This window comes from Rousettus aegyptiacus, unplaced genomic scaffold (assembly GCF_014176215.1).
Source record: "Rousettus aegyptiacus isolate mRouAeg1 unplaced genomic scaffold, mRouAeg1.p scaffold_m13_p_4, whole genome shotgun sequence".
In the NCBI taxonomy this organism is placed as follows: domain Eukaryota; kingdom Metazoa; phylum Chordata; class Mammalia; order Chiroptera; family Pteropodidae; genus Rousettus; species Rousettus aegyptiacus.
In genome coordinates this window covers 89,135,055-89,162,029 of record NW_023416307.1, presented here as the reverse complement: position 1 = coordinate 89,162,029, position 26,975 = coordinate 89,135,055, and the positions used below count along the sequence as shown (strand labels likewise).

At 35.4% G+C, this 26,975-nt stretch overlaps 1 protein-coding gene across 1 annotated transcript; it reads left to right on the top strand.

The window, feature by feature from the left end:
- Positions 1–1,332: 1,332 nt before the first annotated feature.
- Positions 1,333–23,973, top strand: SELENOT (selenoprotein T). The gene is made up of 6 exons (XM_016156472.2): positions 1,333–1,530; positions 15,328–15,438; positions 15,984–16,110; positions 18,785–18,872; positions 21,205–21,358; positions 21,867–23,973. The coding sequence occupies exons 2-5, from the start codon at positions 15,365–15,367 to the stop codon at positions 21,327–21,329; spliced, it is 414 nt and encodes a 137-aa protein (XP_016011958.2). The 5' UTR covers positions 1,333–1,530; positions 15,328–15,364; the 3' UTR covers positions 21,330–21,358; positions 21,867–23,973.
- The last annotated feature ends 3,002 nt before the right edge of the window (positions 23,974–26,975 follow it).

Below are 26,975 nucleotides of genomic sequence, written 5' to 3'. Positions count from 1 at the left end.
ATGCAATGGCCTTCAAAGAACAATACAAGCAAAATAGTATCACCATCAAAATGATCACTGAAAACAGGTTTGGCTTGGTAATTCCTATTATACTAAGATACATAAGATTTGTTTTAGTCAATTAAAGTTTAAGTGAGCTGAAATTAACTTGTGAAAAGTTTTCAGACATTCAGTCCACCTTTAAATTAGGAAAAAAAATTTAATCATGTACTACATTTGAGCTATCGGATATGAGAAACTAGGGGCATATATTTATTGAGAATTTCCTATTCAACTGTTTCTCTGACTCATGTCTGATGTATTTCATGATTGCAATACCTGGGCTAGATAATACAGAATGACTGATATTTATTAATACTGAGACTTTGTTTTAAAGGTATAACCAACTTTTCCTTTGCCACCCCAATACTCTTCCCTAAATCATCAAATCAAAGCCCAAGGTGTGTTCCCCTTCACTGCAATGGATAATAATGGAAACTTTTTCAATTCCTGGTGTATTCTTGGACTTAAAGGCTTTGACCGGACCAAAAGACCTAATGACAATAAGTTAATTTTGTTTTGGTCTTGATATAAACAAATGAACAACAGAAAAATAAATATTTATTAAAACAGGAGAAATTTGAACACTAACTATATTTAATATTAAGCAATATTTTTAAAGGTGGGATAACGGTATCGTGGTCAGGTTTTGGTTCTTCAAGAATATTTTTTAGAAGTACATGCTTAAATATCTATAGATGAAATAATACGATGTCTGATTCTTGCTTTCCTGGGGGAAGAAATGGTTAGAGCTATACACAATCAAGAGTGTCAAGATGCCAATAATTATAAAAAGTTGTTAATAAGTAAATTATTCTGTTCTCGTATATGAATGAAATTTTCCAAAGGTCTTTTAATTTTTTAAAAAATTCTTTTATGAGAGAGCAATATTATAAGATCAAATAAAAGTCCATAGCAAGGAACCCCAAGATAATTATGCATTACAGTTATGAGGGCCCAAGTGTTCTTTTGAACCATGGCTGTCAAATAGATTGTCCTAAGTGCCTCAGGCAGATAAATGTCTGAATTAACAAAATTCTATGAAGAACCTAGGTGTACCAGGACCTACAATTAACAAGCTACTCTGACATCCCCCCACCTGCTTCTGTCCCTCCCTGTGTATCTCATTTTAGCCTAGAGCCCCTGCATACATTCAAGATGGTGGGTTAGGACGGTGAAACAAGCTCCTCTCTCTCCCAGAACACGCGCAGGCGCTGGGCTGCGCAGGCGCATTCCTGCTTCCCTCCCCGACCTTGACGGATCGCGCCTGCGCAGTTGGGAGGGGCTCGCGGCTCAGGCTCGGCCTTGGGCTGTCTGCAGTCTCAGCGAGGGCGGCTGAAGCGGCAGGGTTAAGATGAGGCTTTTGCTACTGCTCCTAGTGGCGGCGTTGGCCGTGGTCCGGAGCGATGCCTCGGCCAACCTGGGTGGTGTGCCTAGCAAGCGATTAAAGATGCAGTACGCCACGGGGCCGCTGCTCAAGTTCCAGATTTGGTGAGTACACGCGCCGCTCCCCGGTCGCCCCACAGCGCCTCCGCTCGGTGCTTCTCCCTACTCGAGGTCCCGGCTTTGCGGCCTAGCGGGCTGAGCCTCCCTTGGTCCTGCGGCACGGCGCCAGGAGCCTTCCGCAGTCTGCCTTCTCCGGGCCCTTCCTCGGCACGGCCAGGCCTCCCTCTGTTTCTCCAAGCACGACCTCTCACTTCATTTTTGGTTCTTAGAGTATTGGGAATGGGGAAAGAGGGCGCGAGGTTATATACCTAAAGGCGAAGACGCGGCGACACTTGTCAGGACCGAAGACTGGTCGGCGGCGTCACGCCATGGCTGCCCCGGCTGCCTGCGGAGGTAGGCATGAGTCGGCGCAGCGTTGGCGGAGCAGCTCCGAGCGTTGCTCGCCCCTCTCCCGGGGTCATGCCAGGCAGTCTCCCTGCTGCACTAGGTGAAGGTTAATTCGGGCTTTGGTGGGGATTCGAGAGTGGTAGACGCCTTTTTCTCCAGGAATGCTGAAATGACTATGGAGCGAGGAAGTAGGGCTTTTGACAGCCGGAGGGCGTGGAGAAGCCTGGGGAGGCTGATTGTGTTTGCAATTTCCAGAGCGTCTTTGAAAAGAAGTATGTTGCTTTTCTCACAACCGTTCGCTCCTGGACAACTGCATCTTCTCCCCCATTCCCGCCTCCCAGGAGTTAGTTGCCTGCCCTGGCATCTCTTTCTACCGTTCAGATCTCTTTTTGTGCATTCAGAGAAAGAGAAAGAGAGGGGAAAACACTCCCCCCCCCCAAAAAAAAAAGGTAATTTTCGATATTGTACTTTAAGTGATTTTGTTGTTATCTAGTTAATTATTGGAAGCAGAGCAGTAATGAATGTAGTAAGGTTAAGTGGGGTTGGGGAAGGTTTGAAAGTCTCAAATGAAAAAAAATTGTAAAATTGCAGAAATTAGAATTTTGTATCGCAAAAGATGACGGGTGTTTTTCAGGATAGGATGGTCAGATTAGTAAATTTTCACAGTCATGATACTTTGGAATACTGGTGTCGGCCATAATGCATTTAAAATCAGTGTTTTCAAACTTCTTGTATTAACATGTATACTAAAGTTCAGATTTTTCTGCTTATCCAGCCGGCTTTTTGCTTAATCTTTAAAGACGAAGTAAATCTTTAAAAAAATTCAGTGACCGTTAAGAGTCAGAAAATAAGATGGCGAGACTTTATTTTTGGAGTGAAAACTAAAAACCTTGTAATTAAATTTAAAAAAAAAAAAAAAAAAAAAAAGCTCCCTGTACTGTTTACTATGTGCCCAGCATATACCATCTTTCATATATACTGCAAATGGGAGTTTGGGCTTGACCATTATAATTTTTTTCATACTTTTTTTAAAATTAGAAACTGCCATTTTACTAACCTATAAATATTACAGTATTTAATGTTACAATATTGTAATATTTATAGGTTTAAAGTTTAAATATGACACTTTTGGATTTAAGTAGTTTAGAAAAAAGACTGCAGTTTCCACTTTATGTAATTTTTCTATTTTCCACTTTTGTATCTCTGGGTTTCATTTGTGCTTTTTACAAACTATTATTTTACAGTTGCTTGTATTGGAATACTCGTCACAATAACAAGTACTATTCACTGAGGATACTTATAACAAAGTTTTCAAAATGCATATAACAGATGTAGGGAAGAGCATTGAGTCTTTCAAATTAAACTTTTAAAAAGTCTTAAGTACTTCATTGCACTTTTAGTAGTTTTTTTTTTTTTAATTTAAGTACAAACTTGTCCCAAAAGTCTAATAAGAGTTTTCCTTTGAGTCACCCTGAGCATGTTACACACAAAAGTGCTTTTTTTTTTTTTTTAAGTCTATAAAAGAGAAACAGTTTTACTATGCCCTTATCAAATGCAGGTAAAGTTAGCTTGCCGTTTGTTACTCCCCCCCCCCCCCCCCGCAGAGATTAATCTGTATATAGTAAGGCTAATATGGGGTTTCTGGTTTTGTTAGAATCTGTTGGATATTCATTTGCACATTTGTTTGAGAAAGGGGAAGCTAGGACAATTGAGTATAAATATACGAAAATTCTTTAATCCTATTTGAAATCTTAGTGCTGTCAAATGCAGTTTTTCATTAATTACTACTGTTAACAAAGGAAAAAACTATTTTTACCTTCCTTTTGATTGCTTTTGCCCCTTATTATGAATACTCTTTCTTTAACTTTAGGTCAACATACCGTCTTTAATTGTACCACTTTTGTAATTGCTAAGAGAATAGCAACACAACCCAAAAATGAAATTGAAGGGAGGAAGATGAAGCATGTAGAATAGCTTAAAATAAACTTTCCGATTCATGTATTTTTTCCAATAAATATTCATTCAGTACTTGTTTGTGCCAGAGACTAAAGTGCTATGGTGAATAAGACAGGTATGGCTCCCTGTGAAGCCTACAAAGATGGCGCAGTATTACTTTACATACCTCAGTGTTTGGTTTATTATGTCAATTGATCAGTAAAATTGGGTAAGTAGGATGACATTCGTTTGTATGTAGGAAAAAAAATTATCCTTATTTGGACATTTAAATATTGAACATAAAAAAGGAAGTTCTCTAATCAGAACTTAAAATAAAGTTCCCTTGTAATACTTTCCTTTCTTGTGATTTTTATGTGTAAATTTATCCCGGCAAATAGTTTGGCATGATGTTTGTATGGATGCTTTGTTTTTACCATATAGATGAATTAACACGTAATCAGACTTACAGCATTTAATTATTTGTTGCAGTTTAAAGAGATTATTGCCTACAACTCTTCACAGTTAATACTTATTTAAATGTGTAACAATTGATTTACGAAAAATAGTGGATTAAAGTTAAGATTCCAAAACATAAGTAGAATATAGCAGAATTTTCCAATTTTTTAATAAAATCCCCTGCTATAATCTTAGGACAACCAAATTGTAAATGGAGTTTTAAGAAGTAAATGAAACAGTGACTACAAGAACAGAATTTCATTCAAATTTATACTAGCTCAGCCTTTGCTTTCATGGTGTAGAGGCAAGAAAATAAGACCTGGGACAGATTTGGATGTTGATACTAGTAAAATAATAAAATACAAAATTGAATAAATCTAAGAGATTGTGATTTATAGAGATCATGTTAGTTACTGTAGACTTAATAGTTGCATATTCCACAAATATTTGAGCATCTACTCTGTGCAGACACTTTGGTACTGACAGTTTAATTCAGTGTTCTCACAAATGTTACACGTAAGAGCAGAAGGCATTCATTAATCTGTGGACAACACATATAAAGTTACAATTGGGTTAAATACTGTGAAGGAAAGTTACATAGTATGAGAGAGGCCCTGTCAGGAGATCAGAGAAGTGTTCCATGAAGAAATAAACTTTGAACTGATACTTGAAGGATAGGATTTATTTAGAGCTTTCCAGCATGAGAATAACATGTTCAATGGCCTTGAAAGTGAGAAAACTTAATTTCTTAAGAAGGCCAGTACTTCTGACCAGAGAAGAGGTAGCATGGACCCTGGAGGGTCTGGCAGGCCATATTAAGAAAAGATCAGCTAGAATCTCTGTGGAAAAGACATTATAGAGGACAAAGAATAAATATGGGGAAATCATTTGGGCGACTGTTGAAGTTGTCCAGGCAAGAGATGATGGAGCTTGGAACAGAAAGGTGGTAGTAGAAGTAGAGACTAAAGGGAAAGGTTTGAGAGATTTTTTTGGAGATAAATTTGTGATTGATGACATATGTATTGGAGAGGAAGGGAAGAAATGTCAAAGATAACTCCTGAGTTCTAGAGTCATTCACTGGAATGATAAACACAGGAGACAGATTTAATTTAATTATTTTTGGTGGAAAAGAAGGAGAGAAACCCTGGATTTTTAAAACTAAAACACAGCCAGGGGAAAATTCTACAAAGAAATCTTCATTTCCTCCTGAATAGCCACAGTAACTGAAACTACAAACTTAAATAACAGATACTGTGTCTCACTAAGCCTAAGATATGATGGATTGTAAAATACACCATTATTTTATATACCACTCAGAAGAAAAAAAAAATAGTGCCATTTAAACTGTGACACACTAATGATTATAAGATAAATCCTGATTTTTAAAAAGATGCTCAATAGAGAAAAAGGTACTTTTTGAAATCAGTGAAATAAAGGAGTAATAAATAGATTCAGATAGAGTAATAGTAGGGTATTAATAGAGAATAAATAAAATAGTGGCTACTACACCTATTACTGTTAGATTTTTAAAAAATTCTGTAGTGTTTACATGGAATTTAATCCTTTTTTTATTTTACCACTTTAAACAAATAACTGCGATATTAACCGAATATTCTGCACATAATTTTCTACTTAATGAAAGAAGTACTTTAGTTCAGAGCTTTTAGATGTAGGTAAAATGTGAATGGTTTTAAAAGTTTTATCTTCTCTCACAGAAAATTAAAACTTTTCCTTAGAGTAGTTCGCCATTATGGTAAGTGGTAGAAATCAAATTGACTATATCAATAAATACCAAGATAACCTCATATATTTTGAATTAGGATAGTTACTGGGAAACTGCACGTTTATTGGACTACCAGTTTGGAGTCCCAAGTCCTATTCTGTCTGCCTCTTACCTTTTGAATGACTTCTGGAAATAATTTAACCTCTCTAGCTCTCAGTTTGTTCATCTGTAAAATGAGGATGTTGGTTGCATTCCATTACCTCTAATATCCTGTTCTATTTCGTATTGTTAGGAAGCCTAAAGGAAAAAAAAAAAGAAAGCATGTATGTGTGTTTCATTTTGGTTTTTGTCATTTAAGAGTGTTGTTAGAGCCCTCTGGTTCCTCTAATAGTCAGCTTCCCTGCTTTCCAGAAAGGGAAATCATACTTTACATAGCTTACCTTAATTTTGGAGTGCAGTCTGGAATTGGTGAGGAAGAAATCTTGCTACATATGTTTTAGTAAGAACTACTTATAATTAAGTCCTTGGTTTTTGTGTCCTCTTTTTCATGCCACTTGTTTTCGTCTTTTGTCCAATTTTTAGGAAGGTATGAATTTGTCTTTTACAGTAACATCAGTTGTTACTGTAAAAATCAGTTGTCTGGTGGGAGAGACAGACAGTAAAACATTCTATTCTGAGTGTTCTAAAAGAGGGCATGATGTAGTACTTTAAAAATCCAGGGGAAAGAAAGATTACCTATTCAGGGGAAGTTGGAAGTCTTTGAGGAGGAGGAAATGAAATCTTGAAAGGTATAGGGAATTATCCTCTGGGGGATATAAAGAGTTTTACAAACCGAGGGAAGAACGTATGCAAATGAAGCCTTACAGGTAGCATAGAGGATAGGAGGGGACAGGAAACAGGAAATCTGGAGTTGTATCATCAGTTAAAAGCACCTAGCACTGCGTACATGCTACTATTTATCAAGTGCTCATTGTAATTTATTATTTGTATTGTCTTTTATGATGCTGTGATGAGAACTTTGGTAAATAAACCTTTGGAACTTTACTCTTTGACTTTCATCTTAAAAATTGGAAATAGCTTTCTGGTTGTGAAAGTAATACATGTAAAAATAATTTTCAGAAGTATACAGAGAAAGTAAAATCTTTGTAACCACTTTATTAATATTTTGAAGAACCTTTCAAGCTGATACTTTACAATGACACATTCTATATTATGTAATTTTATATAAATGAGTTCATAAGTTGTATGCTTTTTTGAAATTGGCTCCCCCTCCATTACTTACCTTTTTAGTCAGTAAATAACAGTTCTGCAGTAACAGACATAGTATTGTATGTGATCGGTATACTCTATTTAACCAGTGAATCTTTTGTTTATTTAACATTTAGGTTCTAATTTTTCATAAAATTACTTTGCTGAAATGAATATTCTCAGATATCTTGTGTACTTGTCTGGTTATTCTCATAAACTAAATCCATAGAAGTAAAATATTATGTCAGAGATTATTACATTTAAAATTTTGATGTTGTTAAATTAATACTTCTAGAGGATCTTAAAGTGGGCTGGGTTATTTAAATTTTCTAGTTTATTTCATTGTAATCAGAGAATGTGACATTTGCTGTTTCTACTTACTGGGCTTACTTTGTGGCCTAAATATAGGTGGTCAATTGTTGTAAATGTTCTGTGGGCTCTCTCAAAGGGTATTTTCCATAGGGTGGGGGGTGGGAACTGATGTATTTATGAAATTTATTCTGTAATTTTTATTTATTCATGTTCTCTCACTGATTCCATTTTCCACCCATCAGTGTTCTTTAGGGCCTCAAATTTTGCTTTTTTGTTTTATGGCTTTATGCAGTCCCTACCTCTTTTATCATCCTGCTTCTTGCAGAATGTTTTTGAGTGTCGGCTCTTATTTTGAATCTTCTGTTTGCTGCTTCTCCTCTTTTGATTTGTGATATTTTTTCCATAGTCCCTTGTGTGTTTCTCCTCCATTTCTCAAGCAAGACTCAAGCAAGATGAGAAACAACTTCAGATTTTATCAGTTGATGAACTGTACATATTCTCTCCATTAGACTGTTACCAGCTCACTTTCTCTTTGTTAGAACTTTGCCAGTACCAGGTTTTTCTTTGTTTTACTTGATGCCGTATCTCTAGAGCCTAGCACAGTACCTGTCATCAGTCAATATTTATTAGAAAATTAAGTACAGCCCGTTGTAGTTCACTGTGGTTGGCCCCAAGATAACCTTTCTCTCTTCCTCTTTTAAAATTCCTAACTGGAGTATAAGTTGATAGTTCCTGATACTGTTCCTTTCTGGTAGGTTTTTACCTGGCTTGCCACTGCTCAGTTTGGTAGCTGTTAGGCATTGTGTGTGATACATGTAAAACTTCAGTTTTGAACATACTCTGCTAGCAGTAACCTTCTTGGACTGGCCTCTATACCCTTACTGGTGGGGCTAAACTTCTAGAATTTATTATGCTACTGTCAGTTCTCTTCCTGCTGCTCTGATTTCCCAATACACCCTTTCTACTTAGCCTGTTGCTGGTTTTCTTTTTAAGATTCCTGGCTTTTTTGAGTTTATTCTAATATCACGTGAAATCAGTCCACAACCAACAGGTAAAAGTATAAGACAAACAGGAAAGCAATAACAAAACAGCCAAGAGACTGCTCTATTGTGGCCAGTGAATTAACACAGAACACAATATACTTTATCTTTTAACGGTCTCTCTAAAAACTTATAAAAATATACCGAGGACATGTGAATTGTACCTCAATTTTTAAAAACGTATTGAAAAAAATAAAAGCATGAACTCATATGAAGTATTTTAAGGTGAGAAAGAATTTTCCTACAAAATGCAGATAAGTCACCATTTATTGAATGCCTTTATCAAGTCATTTTTGAGTGAGTGGCTTATTAATTTCTTAATAAAAATTCTTTCTAGAGTAAAGAAATAAAATTCCTTCATCAGGAAAAGATGAGGAAATTAAGTAATTTATAAATTTTGGGAAAAATTATCTGCAGCAAAAGATTTTTTCGAATATCATGCATGCCAAGGGAAACTAGAAGCTAGTGACCTTAAAAATGAAGACAGTAAAAACAGATAATCAAATTTTAGGTTTCTCAAGTCTTTGGAATAAATTCAGTAAAGCCAGGAATCTGAGAAGCCACTTTAGGCGTATTTTTGTATGTTATATTGTCATGGCCACTGTACTGCTGCAAGAGTGAGGCTGGGAGGGAAATCACATGATTTCACATAATTCAGTTCTTTAACCTGATAAGCTGATACTTTTTTATTGCTATTTTTGCAACTTTTTTAAAAAAATGAGCAAGTTCTGGTCCATATTTTGATTTTCTTTCAAAGTATGTGAGCACTCCTGTTTGTAATTTTTATAAAAAACATCAGATTAGTTTATTATTTACAGCCTTAATATCTGGTTCTTGTGTGGTTTATAGAGCACCTCGTTCAGAATTTATTGCTTAAAACACTTAGAGCAGATGATGTACCAGACAAATGGCTGTTACTACTTCATCTATTAAAGGGAACAAGGGGAAACCAAGATTACATCAGACTAATCAGTGTTGTGGACAACTAGAACTCATAGTATTTAAAAAGTATCTTCCTGGTTTTTTTGGTACAGTGTGGGGGAAATATTAGTTGAGATTCTTGGGATGCAAGTAACAGAAACCTTTTTGAACTGGTTTGAACAACACATTTAGAAATGCATTTTAAAATTACCTAAGAATAGTCTTTAGAACCCAAAGGCAGAAATGCAACAGGGCCTCAAGACAGGCTAAAATAGAAAACTAAAAGTCTAAGAAGACTTAATTCACTCTTCCCGTGGTTCATATCTGTACTTTTCTTGGTAAAATGTTCTTAATTTTTCCCCCTTCTCTGAAGATTGACTTATTTCCGTTTGCTCCCTTTGAAGGATCATCATTCTTTTCTACCCACAATAGCTCTGGTATTATATGTTCACCTGTGTGGAGGTAGTCATTTGAAAATCCCAGTTCTTCATTTTTACATGGGGAACTTGAACCTTCCTGTGACAGATTTGCATTTCTGGAACATCAGCTATGGCAAGGGGTTGGGGTCTTAGTGTAACAGGATCTAATCCTTTGGGTAAGAGGATAGTTGGAGGAGGGTAGTTATTATAAATGAGGAGGGTAGTTATTATAAATGAAAGTAGATGATTTCAAGAGATGGTAAAAATAGAAATTATAAGTATTAATATGTGATTTTGCTCTCTTTTAATAAACTTGTGAAGGGCTCAGCTTTGATATAAGTTAGCATTAGACTACAATTAGGTGCAGATGTAGTATAGAAAAGGGAAAAGTGTGATGGTTGGCACCACGAATTAGGAAACTGAAAACATAGACTTTTAAAAAGCACAGAATCTATTTGTAATAGCACAGACAAGGGATTTTTCTGTATCATCTAAATTTCCTTTCTAGTCATTACACGTAGATCATCTAATTTATATGCAACTTTTTCCTTTTCGAAAATTGTGTGAAAAATACTTTAAGTTGAGCAGGTGCAAAAGTTGACTATAATTAAGATAGTTCTGTATTACTAGAAAGATTTGTAAAGTAATTAGGACTTAAATTTAAAATTTCTTTTCAAAGTTTAAATTTACTTCTTAAGGCCCTTTGGATCAGGGGCAGAAGGAACAGGCAACTGCTGCAATGTATTTTTAGCATGTTCACATATTTATTTGTTAGAAGTTTACTGGAAGTCATAGTTTTTCTTACTGACCCAGAAAGAATGAAATAAGTTGAAAGAGCTGCATGTGGTGAATGATTACTGGCTCATTACCATGTATGCCTTTAATTTAACATTTTGCCTGCCTCGATAAACACTAAGTATATTTTATTTTCTGTCAGCAGTATTGATTGCTATTTCAAAACAAAAATTGTTTTGGGGAAAATAAATAATATAGGAAAAGAAGTTCCTTGTTTTTCCTTACAAGTCTGGAGGCAGTTACAGAGAAGCAAGTTTACTTACGCATAAACTTGTCTAAAAATGTGTTGTGTATCTTGTAAACTGCTTCGTTTTTCAGAAATTAGAAAGGTGTAATTTAAATGTTTTCTTTTGTCCCCCCTCCCCCCCAAGATTATGGACTTATTCTTTTTGGAGTTTGGTGCAAGGATCTGAGACTAAACTGAATGGGAGTTGGGACTGGAAGAACTGAGGATAGCGTTGGGATAGAACACAGCAGCCAAAGAAATGGGTGACTAGGAGGAATCTGACCAATAGTATTGCCTGTACATAGACACACCTCTCTAGCTGGGCCTCTTAGGGCTTCCCTTGGTGAAGGATTGGACCTCCTAGAGCAAAATGAGAGAGCCCTTTGGACCTACAGTTAGAACTCCTAGAGAGAGAATCTATGTCTTCTCTTGGAAGAACTTCAGAGATCTCTGCCACCGAGAGGCCAACTATATGAGTACTTGATTGTGGCACTGTGGCAAAGAGAACTTGAACATAGGGAAGGATAACTCTTGCATTATCTAACTATTCTATTGGGGTCTAGTGGAAGGAACCTAGGATCTCATATCTGTGTTCCAGTCTCAGCCCTGACTAAGGGCAGGGACCATATCTATCACTCACCACTGCATGCCTGCTAATATAATGCTTGACACATAGTAGGCATTCAATAAATATGTGAGTGAGTGCATTCATAATACATGGATATTTAATGATGGAAAAGTCACTTGATCTTACTGGATTTTATGTTTTTCTCTTCATCTATAAAAAAAAGTTTCAGCTTTATATCTTCAAAGAAAAAGTGTCATTCACAATTTCTTATAGAAAAAGCAATTGCGGCAAAGTACTAATACTTGATGAATGTAACAACAGTAATCATAAAATATTGGATAAGATGAATGTTTAGTAAAGGTGAGGTATCCAGAGATTCATGAGTTCTTTTAAGTATATAGCTCTAGAGATTTGTATCCCTTTGAAAAAAATTCATACTTTAGGGATGTAAGTTTATGAAATTTTTATTCTAAATATAGAGGAAGTGTTAATTTAAGGAAAGACTGGTGAGTTTCTCACTTTTTTTTTTGAAAAGTGAGTTTTCTTAAATTGAGATCTATTAATATTTGGACTATTTCTCCATCAGACATAAACTTGATGCTGTTCCCTTTGGTTAATGGTAATGGTTATTTTTTCCTAGTGACAGTGTAATTGACAAAGCGGGCACCTCAGGTTTTACTGTATTAAAACTTAATTACTGATCCTGCCTTCTCTCTATCAAGTGGTACTTTGATTACTTTATAGTAATGTGTTCCTCGACTTAGAACTTAGCGTATTAAAGTGCTTAATCATACCTAAATTTGTAAACTCTTGATATGACGGTACCACTTTATCCCCATCCACTGCCCATCTTATTGGAGTATGATTGACAAGTAGAAATTGTGTATATTTAAGGCAACGATTTGATGTAATATATATTGTGAAATAATTACCGCAATTAAGTTATTTAACACATCCATCAGCTCACATAATCACCTCTTTTGTGATGAGAACATTTAAGATATGTACTTTCTTAGCAACCTTCCAGTATACAGTGCAGCATTGTTAATGTTAGTCATCATGCTGCGTGTTTCATCCCCAGGACTTATTTGGATACTAGAAATTTATGTCCTTAGACCAATATCTCCCTGTTTTCCCCACCACTAGCCACTGGTCATCACCTACCGTCTGTGTCTATGAGTTTGGCTTTTTTAGATTCCATATATAAGTGAGATCTTACAATAATGATGTTTCTCTGAATTATCTCACTTAGCATAATATAGTTAAGGTCCATCCATGATGTTCCAAAAGGCAAGATTTCCTTTCTTGGCTGAATAATATTCCATTGTATTATATATACCACCTTTCCTTTATTCATCTGTCGATAGATGATGCATGATTTATTTCATGTCTTGACTATTGTAAATAATGCTTCAGTAAACATGGGGTGCAAGTATCTCTTTGAGATTATGATTTCATTTCCTTGAGCTATATGCCCAGAAGTGGGATTGTTAGATTAAATGGTCATTCTATTTTTAATATTTTAGGGAACCTCCATACTGTTTTTCATAGTGGCTATACCAATTTACATTCTCACCAAGAGTGTACAAGGGTTCGCTTTTCTCCACATCCTCACCAAACTTGTCTTCTCTTGTCTTTTTGATTATAGACATCCTAGCAGTTGTGAGGTGATATCTCATGGTTTTGATTTGCATTTCCTTCATGATTAGTGATGTTGAGCATCTTTTCATGTACACGTTGGTCATCTGCATATCGTCTTTGGAAAAATGTCTTTTCGGGCTCCTTTGCCCAGTTTTTATTTTATTCGTTTATATATAATTTTTATTAAGTTTATTGGAGTAACATTGGTTAATACATTATATACTTTTCAGGTGTACATTATAATTTGACATCTATATGTTCTATTGTGTGTTTACCACCGAAAGTCAAGTTTCCTTGAGCTACCATGTATTTGATCCTCTTTACCCACTTCACCTTCCCCTTACCCCCCTATACTTCCCCGTCTGCCACCCCGTCCTCCCTCATCCCCTACCCTCTGGTAACCACAAGTCTGTAGTCCATGTCCATGAGTCTCTGTTTATTTGTCCTTTTCATTTGTTGCTTTTAGTTTTATATCCCACATATGTGATATCATGTGATTTTCAACTTTTTCTGTCTGGCTTATTTTGCTTAGCATGATTATCTCAAGGTCCATCCATGTTGTCGCAAATGGCAGTATTTCATCTCTTCTTATGCTTTACCCAGTTTTTAAATAAATTGTTAATTTTTTGATTATTGAGTTGTACAATCCTTATGTATATATTGCATATTAACCCCTTATCAGATGATTTGGAACTATTTTCTCCCATTCTGTATGTTGCCTTTTCATTTTGTTGATGGCTTCCTTCGCTATGCAGAAGCTTTTTAGTTTTATATAGTCCCATTTGCTTATTTTTGCTATTGATGCCTTTGCTTTTGGTGTCAAATCTAAAAAATGGTTGCCAGGACCATTGTCAAGGAACTTACATCCTATGTTTTCTTCTAGGAATTTTATGTTTTCAGGTCTTGCATTCAAGCTTTTAATCGTTTTGAGTTGATTTTTGTGTAAAGTGTAAGATAATGGTCCCGTTTTCCTAACACCATTTATTGAAGAGACTATCCTTTCCCCCTGTGTAATCTTGACTCTTATTTTCAGTTGATTGACCATATATGTGTAGCTTTATTTCTGGGCTCTCTATTCTGTCTCATTGATCTATGTGTCTGTTTTTATGCAAATGTAATACTGTTTTGATTACTATACTTTGTAATATAGTTTGAAACCAGAAAGTGTGATGCCTCCAGCTTTGTTCTTAAGATTGATTTGGCATTTTTTTTTGTTTTTTGTTTTTGTCGTTCCATAAAAATTTAGCATTGTTTGTTCTCTGTGATAAATGCTATTGAAATTTTGATAGGGATTCATTGAATCTGTAGATTGCTTTGAGTAGTATGGACATTTTAACAATTTTCATTCTTTCAATTAATGAAGATGAGTTATCTTTTCATATATTTATGTCTTCTTCAATAGCTTTGATCAGCATACTTTTTTTTCTCATATGTATGCACTCTGGTGGTATATGCCCTTTTCTTGCTGGGGCAACATATATTATATATCCATAGTGTTGTCATTCAGAGATTTTTATGAAGATGATCGATCAGATGCTGTTGATTTAATTTCTAGAGTAATGGTATGGATTACTGTCATATTGCTAAAGTTTCTTCCCAATCTTTGTTTTCCTTTGCAAAGTAGAATCAAACTTTAGAGTCAGAAGGTACCTAAGAATTATTTAAGCTCCTCTTAACTATGATTGAGCAGCTGTGTGTTCTCAATTAGGGGACGAGTGGGAATAAGAACCAGAGTTTTATGTCTCATGCCTTGGCATTTTTTAAAGCTTCTTGTATCTCAATTTTGAAAGTCTCTATTTCAGATGAATAAGAGTTGTTTTCATTTCAGTGTTTATATAATCATTGCTTTTTTTAAAAAAAAAAAGGCAGATTGACTTGAGAGCTCAAAATACACTGATATATGTGAGTAGGTATTTGCTGTTGTCCAACAATAACTCACATCTACAAAGTTTAGTATTCTAAAGGAAGGATTTACTTGAGGTGAGGTAACTTAAATGCATAAAATCTGTTAAAAAACCTCCATATACCCGTCATCCAGCATTAATCATTATTAATTTATGATTGTTCTTGAGAATAATTTTAATTTTGGTAATAATTTTTAGACTTTAACTTCACAGTAAATCTAGGCATATTTTAAATCACTTAATGGAAGCGCTTTTGCTTTTCTCCAGTGTTTCCTGAGGTTATAGGCGGGTGTTTGAGGAGTACATGCGAGTTATTAGGCAGCGGTACCCAGACATCCGCATTGAAGGAGAGAATTACCTCCCTCAACCAATATATAGGTAAGTTCCATAACTTAAAAGGGAAAGAATTTGATTTTGTAAACTTTTGTGAATTGGTTCAGTTAACTTTCATTGGTTGTTAAAATTTCTTAGCTGGTCGTAATAATATATGGAGAACAGTGTTTCATAAATAGCAAATACAGAATTTCTGTAAAAAGGAAAAGAGGAGGGTCGTTTTTTAGGTGACACCCTTTCTAAAGACATGTTTTGTTATGTAAATTTTTTTGTGGAACTGTACCACGAACACTCAAATATATATAGTCAATGGTATAAAATTCTATACTGTTAAAATAATATTTTTTAAAGGCTGATGCTAGATGATCTTATAAGTTAATTTTTAATTAACTTAATATAACATTTTGTTTTAAAACTGTACAATGAACTAGTTACTATCTTTTTCACCAAGTTAAATAAGCAGGATCCTTCTAGAGCAATAAGTTAAATTTGCTCTAGAAAATGTCTGTATACATACACTTGAATTATGAAATTTTGAAGTAAATGAGAAATTGTGGCTTCTGATGAATTTGTTTCTTTTCTTTTGATAGACACATAGCATCTTTCCTGTCAGTCTTCAAACTAGTATTAATAGGCTTAATAATTGTTGGCAAGGATCCTTTTGCTTTCTTTGGCATGCAAGCTCCTAGCATCTGGCAATGGGGCCAAGAAAACAAGGTATGTAATTTAATAGCTTAGTAGCTGTAAGTTGTTAGGTTGTCAGTGACTGTATTTTAGTGAATTCTATTTTCTTGTTGAGTACTTGTTGCTGATTCACATGTTTACATATTTTTTTCAGCTGAAATCGCTTTTTTATCTCTGGGCAAGGCACTGAACCTCCTTTGGTTTGTTTCCATATTTTTGTAAGAATGATTAGGTCTTACCTTTGTATTATTTGAAAGATAGGTAGGCGTCACATTAGTAGAACCTGGGCACAAAATAAGTTAACACCTGATTTTGATTATATAGGCCTAATCATATCCAGCAAAACATTATATATATATATATATATATAACGTAGGCCTTTTATACCAACTGATATGGGAATTAATGGATTTCTTCATTTTAAAAATGATATTTCCGCTGACTCGTTCTTATCAAACACACACACACACACACTTTTTTTCTCTCTCACTGTTTTTATTTGTCCTTTGACTGCAGTTCATAGGGAATCTGTTTAGTAATTACCTGAAATGATCAATATAAATATGCATACAAATCTTATGCCATTATTTTCTCTGTAGGATCCTGCTGATCCTGCTGCAGCACACGTTCTTTCTAAATTTTTTTTAATATTTTACTTAAAATCATCTTTTCTGGAGGGTCTACCTTTCTGCTATGAGAAATGGGACTAATTTTTATTTCTCTCTTGGATTAGATTGCTTAAGCTTCCTAAGAAATATTTACTTTTGGAGTCCTCTGTCTGGTCTTGTCCTTTACTTATAGTCTAAGACTATTTTTTTTAGCTGGCTCCAACATAATTTGTACTTCTTTTTCTTAGGGAACCACTTATTTCCAGTAACAGGCAAGACTACTTAATATAAACATCCTCAGGTGCTACCACTAATTAAAAGTGTATCTACTCTGTTAACAAAACATTGATTTGCATAGGATTAAGAATTGAGACTGAAGTACTGATTGATAATGTTTTGTTATTTTTATTAATCTTATTGATTTAAAAATACCTTTAGTGCATTTTACTTCTAAAAACATATAAATTGTTCATCTACTGTAGAAGGGGAATGTCCTTGAAAACTAGGTTACATGACACTTCTTTGTGTACTGTTCCTATTGAAGATGACTTCTATTCCCAAATGCTAGGGTAACCTGTATGAAATCAAAGTCCACTTAGGTCAAGGGGGAGGCAGGCAGACAAAGCTCTTTCTCATCTGCTATGGGCATTTTGATTAATTTTTTTCTGAAACAGCTTGTTGTGACTTGACATCCTCACTACATTCTACTTGTAGTCAGGTGATTTTGTTAAATTGAAACCTGTCCATCAAGGAGCTTCTAGTTTTTTGGTGGAGGGTATAGGTTTGCGTTCTAAAGCGAATGAAGTAATTTAATATGCCAGTGCTTTCTAACCTACTTTTATTCTTAGTTTGTCTTTTGGGTTCCTGCATCCAATTAATCCTGTGTATGAATGGAGGAGGGTTTCTACCACACTGACAATTATCAGACATTAGCTGGTGTCTAAGAACTTGACTAATTCTGACACCTGTCTACCCAGAGGTAGCATCAGATTCAGATTCCACAGGTTAAAGGTTCAGTCCTACAAGGCAACCCCCCTTCCTCCTCCCTGCACCCCGCCCCCCACCCCCAGACTCCAGTTGCAAGTCCAGGTTGTTACTTGTGTTTCTGACCAACTGGCTACAGATCAGAGGTTCCCACAACCTCCTCCATGGGTTTGTTTAATTTGCTAGAGTGACTCAGAACTCAAAAACATTTTCTTTACTAGATTATCCGTTTATTGTAAAAGAATATAACTCAGAAACAGCCAAATGGAAGAGATGCATAGGGCAGGTTGTGTGGGAAGAGACTTAGAGCTTCCATGCTCCCTTGAGGCTCATCATTCTCCTAACATCTTTACGTGTTCACCAGCTTGAAAGCTCTCCAATCCCAACCTCTCTGGTTTTTTATGGAGACTTTATTACATAGGCATGATGGATTAAATAATTGGCCATTTGTAACTAATTTGACCTCCAGCCCTTCTACCCTAAAACTGGAAATAACAACCCTCTAATCATATAATTGGTTTTCCTGGCAACCAGTGTTCCCCCATTTCTCCTTTAGGTGAGGTTCAAGAGCCACTTTGTTAACATAACAAAAGACACCTTTTTTCCTACTCCTATCATTTAGGAAATTCCCAGGGTTTTGGGTGCTCTGTGCCAGAAACTGGGATGAAGACTTAAAATAATTTATTTAGAACATGAACAGATTGTATTGAATACATGAAGTTGCTGATAGTTGCATCAGTAGTCTCTTGTGAATTTGTGCATTATATTATAAAAATGGTAAAATGGACCCTTTTTATGTTGATATTCTTTTGTTAACTCATTAAGCCTAATAGCTTAAGAGATATCTAGAGATTCTATCTCTACATTATAAATATCATATAAGTTCTTCGGCATTATAGAATTGTGAATTAATATTACAGTTTTCTTTTTCCGTGTATGTCATCTGAACATACGGAATAGCAGTAATAATTTGCATGTAAACTTCTAATGTAGATTAAAAAAGAAATTATCAAATGAAAATAAGACTTATTTAAATGTTACTGTGGCTTAAGTTGTCATATTGTTTTGATTTCAAAATGACTTTGCCTGTTGTACTTAATTATATTTTCTTTTAGGTCTATGCATGTATGATGGTTTTCTTCTTGAGCAACATGATTGAGAACCAGTGTATGTCGACAGGTGCATTTGAGATAACTTTGAATGGTGGGTTCTGAATAGTCTACATTCTGTGATACATTTTAACTGGTTTATAATGAACATTAGGCTTTTCTGTTTTTCATAGTATGCTATATTATCTCTTTATATGGTCCTGATCTACTCTCATGGCTTTAAAATAACATCTTTATGATGACCCCTGAATGTATAGCTCTAGAGGGCTGTAGACCTCTTTTCCATGTGCTGTATCAGGGCTCCTCAACCCTGGGCTGCAGACTGGTACCTGTCCATGGCCTGTTGGGAACCAGACTGTACACAGCAGGAGGTGAGCGAAATTTCATTTATTTGTAGGCGCTCTCCAGCGCTAGCATCACTGACTCAGCTCCACCTCAGATTATCAACCATTATATTCTCATAAGAGCATTGGTCCCTGGTGCCAAAAAAGGTTGAGGACTGCTATGCCATATGTTAGGGTGGGCCAATAACACAGGCTCTGAAAGAATTTACAGAGTCGAGATCAGAGTGATAGACAAAGTTTTATTCATTTTCCAAGAGAGGAACGGGGACAGATGCTAAAGAAGATGCACTAGCCTTGAGGGGTTGGGGAGTGGAGCTTTTATTCAGTTAAAAGGAATGTGGGATGAGGGAGTTGAGTAATGGCTTGTGTGACAACTGGCGCCAGTTAGGGTCTGTTTAGCAGAGATGACGGGAAACTTCAGTTTATCTTAAAATGCCAGGACAGGAGTGTTTGCAGGTATCTGTAAATTTCTGTCCTGTACTGTTAATCCAAGCTCGCAAAGAGAGAGATTAGAGCAGTAGGCTATAGAAAAGAAAAAAAAAGTAGGCTTTTGTCCCTTTTGCTATACCCAGGAATCTTAAACTACTATGCCCAAACTGTTGATTACTTCTCCTTCCTGTAGTGCTTGTTTATTCCAATTTTCTTCTTCCTTGGCATTTCTTAGTTATTTAATGACACTATTATCATTGTACCCAGTTTCCCATGTCACTTTCTCCCTTACTTTTCATATCTAATGGATTACCAAGTATTGTCAGGTCCACCTTTTACATTTCTCAAAAATCTACTTTATCTTCATTGATTGGCACCACCCTAGTCCAGGCCACAATTATCTCGTTACCCTCTAATACAGGAGACCTCAACTCTCGGGGGACGGACTAATACTGGTCTGTGGCCTCTTATGAACTGGGTCACATAGCAGGAGGTGAGCAGCATGTGAGTGAGCAAAGCTTCATCTGTATTTGCAGCCACTCCCCAGTGCTAGCATCACTGCCTCAGCTCCATCGCAGATCATCAGGCATTAGATTCGCATAGGAACACCGGTCCCTGGTGCCAAAAAGGATGGGGACTGCTGCTGTAATACATTTTCTAAACCAGAGGTTGGCAAGTATGGTTTATGAGCTAACAATGGTTTTTACATTTTTTAATGGTTTAAAAATATTAAAAGAATAATTTGTGACACATGGAAGTTATATGAAATTCAAATTTCATTGTCTATACCTAAAGTTTCAAGGTTCCTCAATGAAAAATTTTTGTAAATTTATCTCCCTAGTTATATAAGGACCTATATAATATCCTTGATTTTGCTTCTTGGTCCATAAAACTTAACATATTTACTGTCTGGCTTCTTGGAGAAAAATTTGCTGACACCTGCTCTAAACAGTGATTTTTTTTTTTTAATGCATATTTCATCTTATTGCTTCACTGTTTCAAATTCATTAAATGTCTTTACTTTGTTTTCACAATAAAGACCAGAACATGTAATGTGGCCAAAAGGCTTTGCATTATGTAGCTTAGGGATTGGCAAACCATGGCTTTGTGGCTCATATGATCTGCTGCCTGTTTTGTAAATAAAGTTTTATTGGAACACAGCCATTCCTATTAGTTTATGTATTGCCTTTTGCTCATTTCAGGCTACCATGAGAGTTGAGTATCTGTGACAGATTGTGTATCTTTTCAAGCTGCAAATGCTTACTATCTGGCTTTTTATAGTTTGGTGACTCCTGATCTAGTCCCTGCCTACACCTCTAGCCTCCTTGTACCAGCCTTATATATTTCAGCTATCTCTCACTTTTAACTATAATACCTTATTTTTAATAGTAAGTACAAAAGGCTTCTTTCCATCCTCTTATTTGTCTCTCTCATAGCATCTTCTAGTTTTAATTCTTAGTATACAATTGTGATTCTGTAGCCGTTTGTCTAGTTATTTTGTATGTCCCCTACTAGAATATAAGAGCAAGAAGCTTAATTCTTTTACTCACTTTTGTATCCTCAGCTGTGTACAGAGAAAATAAATATCTGTGAAATGAATGTTTATTACAGAATCATCTTTAATTTTGGGTGCTGGTACCATTATTTTTATAGATGTACCTGTGTGGTCTAAGCTGGAATCTGGTCACCTTCCATCCATGCAACAGCTTGTTCAAATTCTTGACAATGAAATGAAGCTCAATGTGCATATGGATTCAATCCCACATCATCGATCATAGCCCCACCTATCAGCACTGAAAACTCTTTTGTAAGTAGTTTAAAAATATAAGAACTATGTATATATATCAGTTAATTCTCATCATGAATTAGAAAGATGCCAGATATTACGTATATTATCACTTGGGTTTCCAACTTAGGATTTAACAGATGGATGTGTTCTTCATTAAAATTTATAAAAGATAAGTGAGTTTGGGCCTGCCAAAATAAAGTAAGATTGTGCTAATAATTTTATCTTCAAGGCTTAATAATTGGGCTTGTAACATCATTTTTTTGACTGTGAACCCGTAGTGGCCAGAATTGATATACTAGGATGTTTATATACAGAGTCTCTTATTACATTGAAATAGCTAGTCCCTAAGAGTATGCACATTCTCTTAACATGTTCAAGATAGAGAATTTATAAGCAAATGTATATGAACAGAGAGAGGTGTTACTTAACTTTTGCTTAGCAGAGATGTTCTCGTTTTCTGATCAAAGAGTTGATTTTATAAATGTGAAGTTTAAAATAAAATATTCTTTTTTTCTGTGTCTTTCAGACATTAAGGGATTTTTACAAGAGCAGCGTGACTGACATTATGAAGGCCTGTACTGAAGACAGCAAGCTGTTAGTACAGACCAGATGCTTTCTTGGCAGGCTCGTTGTACCTCTTGGAAAACCTCAATGCAAGACAGTTTTTCAGTGCTGGCACATTTTGGAATTCTGCACATTCATGGAGTGCAATAATACTGTATAGTTTTTTCTTCTTCCCTAAATCTACTCAGTTAATAGTTTTTTAAAAACATGGACATTACTACTTGTACCTTTTTTTCCCTTAGTCATATTTGAAAAAGTAGAAAAATGAGTTAGTTTGATTTTTTTTTTCAAAGATTTCTGTTAAATCTGTTGTGTTTTTATATGACTTTTCCTTTTTATAGTTTAAAATTGATCTTTTTGGGAATACAGTTAAAGTTCTCAAGTACTTTATCAGACATCTTTAATTCGGTCATGTCCAATTTGTACAGTTTTCAAAATACTGCAGATTGTGAATAGTGCATTATACAGGATTATGGGGGGAAATCCTATACGCAGAGTACTCTACCAATTTGTGTGTGTGTGCGCGTGCATACGCATGAGTGATTACCAGAGAACTACTGAAAGACCAATTGCTTTTTAAATCCTGTTATATATAGTTCAAGTGTCTTGCCTTGACCAATCTAATGAGTTGATTAACTGGGCCTTTATACTTATCAATAAAAAACTAAGCAGATAAAAGTTAAATAAAAACTTTGAATTTATTGCCCAGCGTACCTGTTAACATTATAATATTTAACAGTCATCTGCTTAAATTTTTTTTTTTTTGACTTACAGATAACTTCATAAAGGACACACTTGAGATTCACACATAAATTATGGATTATTTACCATTGTTAGGATAATTGACATTTGCCTCACTAAAGAAAGTTTAGTTGAATCTCTTTTCAACATTAATATTAGCTGAGTGGAGAGCACAGGTCTAATGATTTAACTTGCCTAACATATGTCAGAATTTTATTATATTTGAGGAATAAAGTTGAAATTTTTTTATTCAGTAAATTTAATATCTTTCCAGAGTTCTAAAAAGACTATAAGAGTAATTTAGCAGAACTAGGAACATGATGTAGAAAAATAGTCATATGGCAAGTCATAATATACTTCAGCTTCCATATAGGAATAGAAGTGGTTGGTAGATTTGTTAGTGGAAGTAAAAGAGATTTATGGAAAAGTTATGAGGTAATTCAACATTAGGTATGCCACTTAGTACAACCTAGTCCAACCATATACTTTGTCACTGAGTATTTGTTGAATGAATGCCTGGTAGTGATCATGATTATGACAGCCTCGGATGGAACGTACTGTAATCTCTAGCTGACAAGAAGTCTGCAGAAAATTGATTAAATGGCTTATCCTTTTAATTAAGGCTACAGAACTGTAACCCAAGTTCATATAGTGGCAAGAGTCAGTACTATTTAAGCTGTGAAGTTGTGGGTTATTATTATTCAGGTGTAATAACATTTTATCTTTGGCTAGGGCTTAAAACCGTGATTTGTACCAGCTCAAGCTTCCTATCTTCTACAAATTGAACGCACTACTGAATGTGTCTAGGGACTTTATTCTGCTGATGAATATTCCACTAGTAACAGTTAGTCTTTTGGCATTTAGATTTTTCAAACTCAAGCCTTGGATGTTCCCATGTTCTAATGTTATTGGGGTTTTTACCACAGTTGTTATTGTGGAAGAAATTATTTGTTAGATTAATAATAAAAAAAAAAAGTTAGCAAAACATGGCTTTATACCTCAAGATCTGTAAGAAAATACACTTTTTTCAGAATATAAATACATTTTTTGGCACTGACATTAACAACAGCAGTCGATCATCCTTTAACACTATGAAAATATAACAAGATCCCAGTGATGATTCTTTCTTTCTTTGAATGTTTTTAGTTTGAGACTTTGTTGGCATTTTATCATTGTTATAATTTTAAATAATTTAGTTTTTCTTAAAAAGCCTTAAAGTTTTTTTTAAGCATGATATGATATTTAATATGAAAGCCTTTTTAAAAATATTAGGATAAAGTTTGGGGACTTAGCTCTAGCATTGTGAAAATAAACTTTTATTAAGCTGATTCTGAAAGGAATCCCTCCATTGTGGAATTAAATCAGTGGTAAGAGCACTTTATATGATAACTGTATTTGGAAAATTTTACATTGTAAAAATTGATGTCATCAAATAATGTTTACTTTCTAATGGCTTCTTAAACCAGCCAGTGCTAACCCAAAGTCTGGCAGTCCAGTCTCACCACTCTCGTGGAACTTAAACTACTTGAGTTTTATGGTCCCTCTGTGCTTCAGTGTTGCTGCACTGTCAACAGCTCTGTGGGGGATTCTGTGCTGGTGTGGAACACAATGAAGCAGTTTATGTTTTTGTCCATCTTTACCCCACCCTCTACAATTCCTGAGAAAGTCATACTTCCATCTCCAAATCTGGAGAGAAAAAAAATGAGGGCATTGACTGGTATAGACGATTGACTGATACAGACAATTTAACAGTCCCAGGAAGAACAAAGTTCAGGTATTTTTTAAAAATCCAGCTGAGCCTTTTTCTTCACAGTCCATGTCTCCTTTTCCCTAGGTCACAGAAAAGCAAATAGAAATAGAGGTAGCCTTGATCTGTATCCTGAAGAAAAATACAAACTGTCCCTAAAAATCATTGGGACAGATCTCTGGATCCCATTCTTGGAGATTCTGATTCAGTTGGTCTGAAATGAGTCCCAATAATTTGCATATCAGCCAAGCCTCCAGATAAGGCTGATGCTGTCTGTCTGTGGTCCACATCGAGAAGCACTGTACCACAGAGCAGAATGCGAAGCTTATGACTTAACCTGGAAGAAAATGTAGCTCGTGAGACAGAAGAAGATTTTACACATTTGCTTCATGTTTACAGTGACGATAAAAACAAGAATTCGGTAAAATGGGAACTCAGAGAAACAGAATGAGTTGAGCGGGAAATTAGGTTTCTAAGGAAATAAATTGACGTAATTGTCCCAATTTAATGATGCAATGTATTTGTTATCCATTGGTGATTTAGTATTTTAACCTTTGGATGGATATTTTAAAGGAAAATGTTAAGTCTTCAATTTATGATAACTGATTTGAGCTGTTAGATTTTCTTGGTAAAGCAGGCAACATGCCTGCATTATGCTTATATTTTCTAGTGACAACTGATCCTGGTATTTACACAAAACCAATTTAAATTTTTATAGTTCTAAGTAGAGAAAATGAATACTTTTAGTTTTATTGTAGTAATCATAATAGAACTCTTGAAGGGAAACCCAATCAAAACTTAATGAAGGCCCTCTAAAAGTAAAGGATTTATTGGCTCATATAACTGAAAAACCCGATGTAGAATTGCCCTCAGGTATTTAAATGTAATCAGAACTCTTCATCTGTATTGGACTCATGCCTCCGTGAGCCTGCGCCACAACTGGGGAGAAGATGGTGTGGGGCTAGGGAAGGTGGGGGAGGAATGAGCATGAGTAAAAATTCCAAAAATGTACTCTGGTGCAGCTTGGGTCACATTCCTATCTTTGGATTCTATTTCTCACTTGATATCCACTCTAATGATTTTGTCATCTATTACTCTTCCTTTCCTCTAATTACTCCCTCCACTCAACCGCCTTCCTATCCAGGATCATTATGGGTTAAGATGAGTTTATAGCTTTGTGGCCATAAGCTGCTCAGATCATGTGCTTAGCTATTTGGGAGTTATCTGGAATAGTGGAAGCTAGCATTGGGTTGCTTGGCTTGGTTAATAAGGAAAAGTGTTAGAACCTGGTCAGCAGGTTGCTACCAACACTCCCTTAGGCCACCTGGCTATACACATTTAGTTTGTGTACTGGCAACTCTTACCAAGAGGAAACAATTAATACTCCTTTGTTTATTGTTACTCCTGAGTTGCTAAGAGCAGACGGGAAGTGTTCCAATGATATTTTCCCCTAAACATTTTTTAAAAATTTATTCAAAGATGCTGCTGGATTTCTTATTTTAATAGCCCAGAACCTCAAGAGATGAGACATTATTTTTAAGGTGTTAAAATACAGATTTTTAAAAATATTCCTGCCTGCTATTGGAGTGCAGTCCATTTCTCCACCAGGAAGGACAGTGGTGTTGAGAATATAACTGCCATGCTTTCCAGTACTTCGAGGAAACCTCAAGTGCATAGCCTCTTGCTCAGAGACTGCGATTTTGTATTGGCGTGATCACGTATTCCTGGGGGTTGCAGCTTTGTATAAGTTTACGGCGGCTGAACCAAGAAAAGCACATACAGATTTCTATATAAATTCTGATTCCATGAATGATTTTGAGGGGATAAGGAAGGCTGGTACCTTTCAGAATGCAGAGTGATTTTGGAATGTAAAGAATTTTCTTGGGTTGTATTCCATGGAAGTTTGCCACTGATCTGTGTTACTGAACTATGAAACATGATAATTTGGGCTGTAGAATAGTCTGTCTTGGTCAGTAAAAAAAATACTGTGGTCATAAAAAATATATATGTGTATACAGATATGTATATGTGTATAACCTGTTTAAATACATTACGTATATCATGTATATAATGTATTTAAACAGTAGGTTATTTAAAAATGATTCTGCCAGTAAAATTCTATAATGTACAGAAAGATGGTAATTTGGTGTTGTGAAAGGTACTAATATCTACTAAAGACTGAGGCAATGGAGAGGAAGGGAGAGAATATCTTGCTCTGATTCTACAGTGCCAAAAAAAAAAAAACAAAAAACAAATCTACACCTTTGGTGGGGTTTGGGGAAGAGGAGTAAAAGCAAACAGGGCTTTGTCAGAAATTACTCCAGATATGAAGAGACAATAACAAAGTAAAAATTTACTCAATTTTGTTTCATAACTGTTTGTTTACTCTTTTGCTAATATGGACTGGAATTTTTCAAATAAGCTAAACTGAAAAAGAAAAGGCTTTTGAGTTCAGGGAATACACCAGGAGAGAAGGAAAGTTTACGTGACAAATTCTTGTTCTTACATATCTAACTTCAAGTTACTGATTTACAGCCTATTTCTTTTCCCAAAAGTGGATTTACAAATTGCAGTTTTCCTGAC